We start from the raw sequence: 8,189 nt of genomic DNA, 5'->3' as shown, positions 1-8,189 counted from the left end.
GGAAAGAGCTCATTATCCCCTCTGATTGCACCCAAACTGCCTAACCATTTCTCATAATCCCCAAAGGCAGCACCTGGGTGAGAAACAAGACACCATCCATATGGCTCCTTTTGGGGACTGGTCTTTTTACCCCAGAGCTTCTCCTCAAGACAGCTTTAGCTCAGAGAAGCATCTCCCTAAAGCTGTCTGTCTCAACCCCAGGCTCCCTGGGCTCTGCCTTCAGTCTCTGGCCCCCAGGGATTTAGATGCTCTTCCTCATCCCATCTTCCCTCCCCCAGGCATCTAGGTGTAAGGAGGAGGGCTGGGGTGCAGCCACAGCATGCAACCTGAAGCCATCCTCCTCCCATGGCATCAAGGTGACCCCCTGCCCCCAGGGCTCCATGGGTAACGCCAGAGGCCTGGCCTAGAGAGGGCTGCTGGGAGGCCGGAGGAGGGTAAAATGAAGTCATGGACTGCCCACCCCCAAGCTGGGCCTGATTTTGGTTGTGCTCCCTCCAAGAACCCCATCAAAATGTTCCCTGCTGGGACTTCCCTGGCAGTCCAGTGGTTAAGACTCCGTGCTGCCAGTGCAAGGGGTGCGGGTTCGATCCCGCATGCCGCGTGAAACGGCCAAAAAAAAAGTTCCCTCCTTCCAGAAGCTATCACTGAAGGAAGGCTCAAATTTACTAACCCTCCTGGGGTCAGAATGTCTCAAGGAGTTGTGCTTAAACTAGGAGTTTCAAAATTTTAATTTGATTCAGTTAATTTCAGGTCAGTTCAACAAACCTAACTCGGCCCCTAGCCCCTCACTATGCTGCAGACTTTGTGCTGGGTGCTCGTGAAATGATGAAAGGAATAAAGGATTAATGGGGGAGGGGGTCTTCAGGCAGAGAAGCCAAGTTGGTGGATGGAGACTTCTCCTTCCTCTCCCCCAGGATCCTCATCTCCCTGTGCCCTTACCTCATCTCTTGCAGGTCTTGGAGCAGAGTCCGCTGTCCACGGAGTAGGGCACTGACCTTAGCTGAGTCCTGCAGGAGTGCCAGCCTCTTCTCTAGGGCCCAGGGCACAGCCCCTCTCTTCTCAGAGTTCACCTTGCCCAGGGATTTGCAGCTCTCTTCCTTCTAGAGGCCTTACCCCATTACCTGGGCCCTCCTCGTTTGGGATACATTAGGTTTATCTGACCCTCTCCACCTGGGCCTCTGACTCCCCCCTCCTCTCAAAGCCTCTCCTTAAGGATGGTGGTTTCCCCCTCGACAGTGGCCAATTGGGAGCTTTCTCAAAGTCCCTCCCTTTTCCAGAAGTGGTTCTGCCCCCAAAGGAGGCCAGTCCTCTCCTCCCCACTTCCCCCAGGGCACAGTCAACTCCTGGTGCTTGGATCGTTGGCCACCTCTCTCAGGGGTGGGTAGAACCTGGCAGGGGGGAGTCCTGGGCCTGGCCTTGGAGTGTGGCCTCCCTCCCCTCTGCCCCACTCCAGCAGCCCAGCCTCAGCTGCTCTGTCCTGAGGACATGATTCAAACCTAGAGCTGCCAGAGCCCAGCAAAGCTCACAGGAGCAGCTGGCCTCTTCTGCCCAGCATCTAACATCTTGACTGAGCTCAGCTCTCAGGCCCCAGGCTGGGTCTGCCATGGGACATGACTCCCCAGGGGAGAAGCCAGGATGGCAGTGGAGGGGAAATGAGGATTCTGAGCATTAAGCAAGCGTATGTGAATCAAATCACACGTGGAGCTACATGCAAATAAACACCCGGTCTATTTCTGTCACTTGTCTGGAGACCCACATCTAAATACGTGGCAACTCGTTTCCCCAGCCCCAGCCATGGGGCTCTGTGAGCCTTTGCCTGTGCAGAGCCGCCCTCCTGCCCATTCCCCTGCCTGGCAGGTCCACCCCATCCTACGGCCTGCAGCATTTCACCCCTGCCCTCCTTTCCCTCCAGACCTTGGGGGAGACTAGTTCCCAAGTACGGTGCTTCCTCCTCTTTCTGGACAGAGGGAGCGCACTGGTGCCATCAGACCCAGTGCCTATGGGGCTCGGCTTCTCCAGGCCTGCAGGCAGACCCTTGGATGCCTGAGGGGCCACTCACCCAGGCTTTCTCTGGCCTGGCCTGGCCTGGGACACCAGCTGCTTCTTCCATTTCCTCTCAGCCTGTGCCAAGTGCTTGGAGAGACCCTGGAGAGCCTGCAGGATCTGGCTGTGTCTGTGCAGTGTCTCCTCCAGGTCAAAGCTTCTTTCCCCTGGGGATTGGGGCAGAGCTGGGACAGGCAGCCGGCAGCTGGGGTGGGGCAACAGATCCTATCTCTCGAAGGCTTCTTGGAGGGCCAGAAATGTGTGGCTTCTGCCTCCAAGACTCTCCCCTGGCAAGAGGTGTTTTGGTGGTGGGGCAGGGACAGGACACATCACCTGGGCCCCAGAGCCTGCTTACATATGGCCTCCTCAGGCCTCCGTGTCCCCACTGGTTAAAGGACTCCTGGTTCAAAGGGAAGAGGGTCCTGTGACCCTCAATCGAGCCCTTGCCCCACCTGCCCGTTCCCTGGGTCCCTACCCTCTTCCCGGACTTCACAGTTCGGCGTTGGAATCATGTCCTCCTTGGTGCCCAGGGCCAGCCTTGCCCGCAGCCCTTCCAGCTGCCTTGCCAGGCGGAGCTGCTCTGTCTCCAGGAAGGGCTGCGGGGGAGGCTGGAGGAAGAAGATGGAAACTTAGGCCCCAAACCCATGGGAGATCTGGGGGCCGGGGAGCCTCCTCACAGGGCCTCCCACAAACCCAGTCCCCCTCCCTGACCAGACATCCACCCCCGCCCCGCTGGTTCTCCTCCTTCTGCCACCAGGCCCAGAACTTTCCAGTCCTCCCAGCCCCACTGCACTGCCGACCCTCACACCCTTCTCTCCTGCTGCAGCCCAGACCCCAGCAGCTCTCTCAGGCCTCGGGCCTTTGTCCATGCCACTCCCTGTGTTCTTTCAAGCTCATCTTTGCCGCGTGGTCTTCCCTGCTCTCCTGGCTGGTTAGGATCCCTCTGTGCTCCCATAGCCCTAGTCAGGCTGGGAGGTCCTTGAGGACAGGCAGGGCCTGGCTCTGGGTCACCTCTGGTCCCCAGCACTGCCTAGCACAAGACTTGGCCTGAGCAGAGCTCCATGAGCAGGTAGAGATAAGGGTTGGAGTGACAGGTCTGGTAGCTGGACATGAGCAGAGCATGCGGGGAGGGAGGGATCCCTGGGCTGCCTCTCCCCCAGCCCTACCCCCAGGGAAGGCCCAGGGCCAGCGCTACCTCTGCACGCAGCTCACGCAGACTGAAGGTCAGGAAGGACAGGACATCATGGTCATCTGGAAAGGGGGGTAGAGAGGGAAGGTAGCTCCCACCCGGCAACTCACTCACTCAGCCCTCTCTCCCCAGCCTCCATTATGTTCCTGGCAGGCAAGAGATCTGGGTGACTTTGGGCAGCTCTGACCCTTGTCTTGTTCACTTCATGGGAAAGGCGTGAGGATCAGACCAGCAGATGGGTGGGCTGTGAGGGTCGACCCACACACAGAGCCAGAGGGGGACCGCCAGTGAGTGAGAAAACTGGACAGTCCTGACCTAGAGCCATGACCACAGGCCGAGCAGCACCCTCAGGCCCAGAGCCTGGCTGCTGCTGGCAGGAGCCACCACACAGAGGCCACCTCCTCTGCATGGCTCTGACCATGTCACTGTTCTCCTCAGAAACCTTCCATGGCTCCCCAGCACCCAGAGTGTAAAGACCAAAGCCCTGTCATTCCAGGACTCCCACCTCTGGTTGCTCCCTGCTTTCCAGCTGAGTTCCTCCGTGGGTTCTCTGTCATATCACATCCTTTTGCTCCATTTCTCTAAATGTCCCTTGCGGCTGCCCCTCTTCCTCTTGCCACACAGCTCCCAGCTAGGGGCCCTCACCTGCCAGGGTGCTGGTGGCTGCCGAGACCCCCAAGAAACCTCCAGGGGCCAAAAGCAGGGGCCCCACATCGACACAGACCTCATCTGGGTCGCTGGGAGTGAGGTCACTGTTCAAGGACACCTGAGGGGCACAGAGGGCGCAAGCCCCTTGCAGAGGGAGCCCACTCCTCTCCCCTGACCCCGGCAAGGGGATCGTCCCCACCTGACTCACTGGCTCCCCTGGCCCGGAAGGCGGGCAGCAGCTTGGTGTCAGAGTGGTGCAGAGGGGCTCGCACACCCGGTCTCACACCAGCCCTCCCAAGCATGTGCTCAGGGCCAGTTTGGAGTCTGTGTAGGGAGGAGGATCCCTGGGGTGTTGCCTGCATGTGCCAGGGACCCTGTGTGGTGTCACAGGTATGTCTGTGGGGTCATGGGCATTCATAAAGCTCGAGCCCTGTCATCTGCACTCCCTGCCTGGTGGACCCACAAAAGCAGGAGGGGAGACTCACACGCAGCCTCTGCCCCCAGTAGGTGATCTGTGCTCTGAAGGGGTAAGGCCGGTTCCGGAAGTCCTGGTGGCAGGAGCCCAGCACCCGGCTGGCTCCATCCCTGTGGGCACTTGGAATCCAGCCAGGCCGCACAGGACCCGAGGCCTAACCAGCAGGGGTGGTCCCAGAGGCCGTTCTTCCCAGGCCTGCAGTGCCAGCCGCCCCCACTGGTGCAGGACCTGTCCTTGCTGTCTAGCTCGAGCCTCCCTTGCTGTCTTCTGCTCCCGTAGCAGAAGAGAGGGGAGCGGGAAAGCAGGCCTTGCCTGGCGGAATGCTGGGACTTGGCCCTCCCTGGGACTCCTCCCTAGGGGGCAGAGCCTGGACCAACAGTGGGGTTTCCACCCCGAGTTCCCCGGGCCTCTTCCCATGGGCTTCCCTCTGGGTACAGCTTCTCTTTCCTCTCCCTTCTGCCAAGCTTGGCCTGCAGCAGGACAGGCAACACGAGACTCATCCTAGCAGCCAAGGACAGTATGACCAGCCTGCCTCCCCCGCAGGGGCGGTGCCGCTAGCTCTGGGTGTTTGTTAGGAGTGTTGAGCCCGAGACTCCTGAGTCTCTCTGGGCTCATGGACACAGAAACTCTCACGCCAGAGAGCCTGTCACCACTGCCTTCAGCCAAGAGGGAGGCGGCGCGGGGCAGGGGAAGAGCCGTGTGACCTGGGGCAAGTTACCTCACCTTTCCAAACTCGAGTTTCCCCACCTTTCAAAGGAAGATAATAGTTGAGATTCCACCACGTAATGAATGTGAAGCACTTGGCGCTGTGCCCGGCGCACAGTAAGCTCAGGTCATAAACGTTAGCAATTGTTCTAATTGTTGCGAGCTAGGGGATGTCTGCCGAGAGACACTGACGAACTGGCCCAGCTACTGAGGAGGCAGCCTGGCTCAGGAGGGATGGGCAGCCACGTCATCTGAGAGAAAGAGACGGTGCGGGTAGACAGGCAGGAAGGCAGCTAGTGCGGGAAAGGCGTGGGCACTCCATGGGCAAGTCTGCCCTCGTATCTCAGCTCTATGCACAACGGTGTGACCTGGGGCAAATCACTTCCCCTCTCTGGGCCTCAGTGTCCTCACCTGTAATGGCACTAATGATCCCCACTTCTCAAGAGTGTCAATATGAGATGATGTGACTGAAAACTCTGAACCTGGGTCCTACCCCGCATCATTTCTCTGCTCCCACTGCCTGGGGCTGTTGGGTTGAATGAGTTGAGGACTCAGTGGGTGGTTCCCAGGAACAGCAAGCAAACTCTGGTCCCAGGCCCCGGAGGAGGAGGCACCTCTGGGACCGAGTGGGAGGGAGTCCCAAGGCAGTGCCATCAGCTTAGATGAGAGACCAGAAAGGAGGGCACCGCCCTAGGAAGGGGCTCCCCGCCAGAGGCCAGGGCAGGGGCATGGTGGGCAGAGCGGGTAACCGCCAAGCCCCTCGCAGCGCAGGAATGGGGTGCGGGGCAGGCCAGGCGGGGCCCTACCCAAGCGCCTCGTAGGGGTTGTGCCCATCACTGGCCAGCAGACAGATGGCAGGGCTGTTCTGTGTGGGAGGTGACAAGCAGCCTGGGCCACGGGCACAGGGAGGAGGGTGAGGGTGTGGGCGGGACGGCGGGCAGGAGACCATGACTCACCTGGGTATCCTCAGCCGAGGAGTCGAAGAGGGTCCCGATGCTGTACCCCGAGTCCAGCGCCCCCAGGACAGAGCCTACTTGGCCCCTGCCCTGGGTGTACCACAGGGCCTGCGGGTCCCCAGCTGCTCAGCTCAAGGGATCCCTGCAGGACACTGGAACCCTGGGCTCACCACCAGCCCCGCTGACTCACCCCCTCTACTGGACCTTGGTGGGGCCACTCACCATGCCCTGGGCTCCCCGGCGCCCCAGCCCAGTCACCCTCATCTGCATTTCCACCTCCCAGGCACAGAAGAGGACGGGGGTCCTGCTCCACACGGCACCATTCCGGTTCCGCATGGCTGGGGCCAGCCGTACCTCCTCCAGGCCTGGGATGGCATCTGCGGACCAGGGCAGCTCAGGGCCTGGGCCCCACCAGCCCCTGCTCCCCCCTCATTCTCTCTCATTGGTCAAGGCTGGGCTCCAGGAGGAGGGAGGAGGTAACATCACAGCCATTAGATAACAGGCTGGCTAGTCCGACACAGGAATCCACCGAAGACGTGGGACCCCAGCACGGCTGGATGGGCCTTTGCCAGGGGAGGGCAACAGAGGCCAAACCCACACAGAGCACTTTCCCCGCATTCTCATGTAAGCCTCATCACAGGTCTGTGTGGCCTGCTTTTATAAGACCCCCTTTTATAGATGAGGAAGCTGAGGCTCAGAAAAGTTAAGGAACTAAGTGAATTGGAATTCAGCTCCGTCTGACTCCAAAGTACAAGCTTTTTCTGCCATGAGAGAGATTTGTGTCCAGCCCTTTGTGTTTCTCAGATGAGGAAACAGAGGCCCTATGAGGGAAAGGACATGCCTGAGACCACAGAACACAGGGGATCACCTGGAGAGAATAACCACGTGGAGGGTCAGAACTCTAGACCCTGAACAGACACTTGGGTGTGTCCAAACGCGGCTGGGCCTTCCTGATGGGGGCACCTAGGGGACATCTCAAGGTGGGGAACGTATGAAAGCGAAGGTGGGAACTGGTCTGCGGGACTGAGGAAAGGGTGAGGGATGGAGTGAGTGTGAGAATTATCACTGGTGCGGGCGGGGTGGGGGAGGAGGGAAGAAAGGGGTGAGAAACTGAGGCAGGCTTGGCAGGAAAAGGAGAAGGGCCATCAGAGGCCCCGCCCCTGCTGGCTCCCCTCCTCTGCGGCCTGCCAGCCTGGAACCTGGCCCAGGGCCCAGTCCCTGCCGGCCGTTCTAGAGACTGATAATCCAGTCTGTTTGCTTGGAAAAGGCCAGAGCTGGGGGCAGGGAGGCTCAGAGGCCGCAAGGCCAGGAGTGCTGGAGCACTTGGGAGCCACCACTGCCTCTGGAGTGGCAGGCAGAAGGCAGAGACTGCCCACACCTGCCACCCTTCTGTGCTCTGCGTCATGTGGATTGTTCATGGGACCTCCCCCTAGACTGTGGGCTCCTTGAACCAGACTCAGCTCTGTGTCTCTGGGCTGGGCACACAGGGCATGGGGTGAGTCTGATACAAGGGGGAATGAATGAATGGACAGTGAGCATATCACTGGGTGGCCTTGAAGAATATACCTCTGCTCCCCTATATGGCCTGGGACACCCCAGACTTGGCATGGCCCAGAGCGGTGAGTGTGGTATGGGCCTTGCCATCCTGGCCCTCAGGCATCCTGGCCCCGAGGCAGGGCCTGGCTCCCGGGCTATGAGGAACAGCTCTCTCCTTTGCTTACCTCCTGTGTCTCTGTGAGGGAGGACTGGGCCTAAAACCCTGCCGAGAGGGCCCGTCTTCTTAAAGGGATATTTGTTCTGGTCTCAGTTAGGAATCATGCTGTTTTTCAGAAATTTCATCTCACAGACACGGAAATACACAATGGATCTGCTTTCTCTCTTTGGTTTGTCTGCTAGGAGGCTCTGAACCAGATCCATGGCCCAACTCTGAAGGGTGGGCAGACTTCACAGCATATGTTTTGGCAACAAGCCACATTCTTGGACTCATTTCAGGCCTCAACCCTAAGTCTTATTCTTCTTGCTCACTCCTAATTTAAACTTCTCTCTATTGCATAGGTCCTTATAAGTCCTCCAGAATCATTTTAGAACAAGACCAAGCAGAAGACAGATTCTTTGTAGGTCTGGATTTAGAAGGCCCTGGTTACAAAATATGGGCTAAGACGCTCTCATGCTT

At 59.0% G+C, this 8,189-nt stretch overlaps 1 protein-coding gene across 1 annotated transcript in view; it reads right to left on the bottom strand.

Moving 5' to 3' along the window:
* LMAN1L (lectin, mannose binding 1 like) overlaps positions 1–6,388 on the bottom strand; it is a 9,124-nt gene extending 2,736 nt beyond the window's left edge. The window contains 10 exon segments of the mRNA XM_007472090.1: positions 940–1,100; positions 2,060–2,097; positions 2,100–2,210; positions 2,519–2,651; positions 3,239–3,294; positions 3,878–3,998; positions 4,366–4,465; positions 5,867–5,925; positions 6,017–6,124; positions 6,239–6,388. Coding sequence (XP_007472152.1) covers positions 940–1,100; positions 2,060–2,097; positions 2,100–2,210; positions 2,519–2,651; positions 3,239–3,294; positions 3,878–3,998; positions 4,366–4,465; positions 5,867–5,925; positions 6,017–6,124; positions 6,239–6,352 — 1,001 coding nt within the window. The 5' untranslated portion in view covers positions 6,353–6,388.
* Between the last annotated feature and the right edge of the window lie 1,801 nt (positions 6,389–8,189).

Source organism: Lipotes vexillifer, unplaced genomic scaffold (assembly GCF_000442215.2).
Source record: "Lipotes vexillifer unplaced genomic scaffold, Lipotes_vexillifer_v1.1 scaffold242, whole genome shotgun sequence".
NCBI lineage: Eukaryota > Metazoa > Chordata > Mammalia > Artiodactyla > Lipotidae > Lipotes > Lipotes vexillifer.
This window is presented reverse-complemented; position numbering and strand designations above follow the sequence as displayed.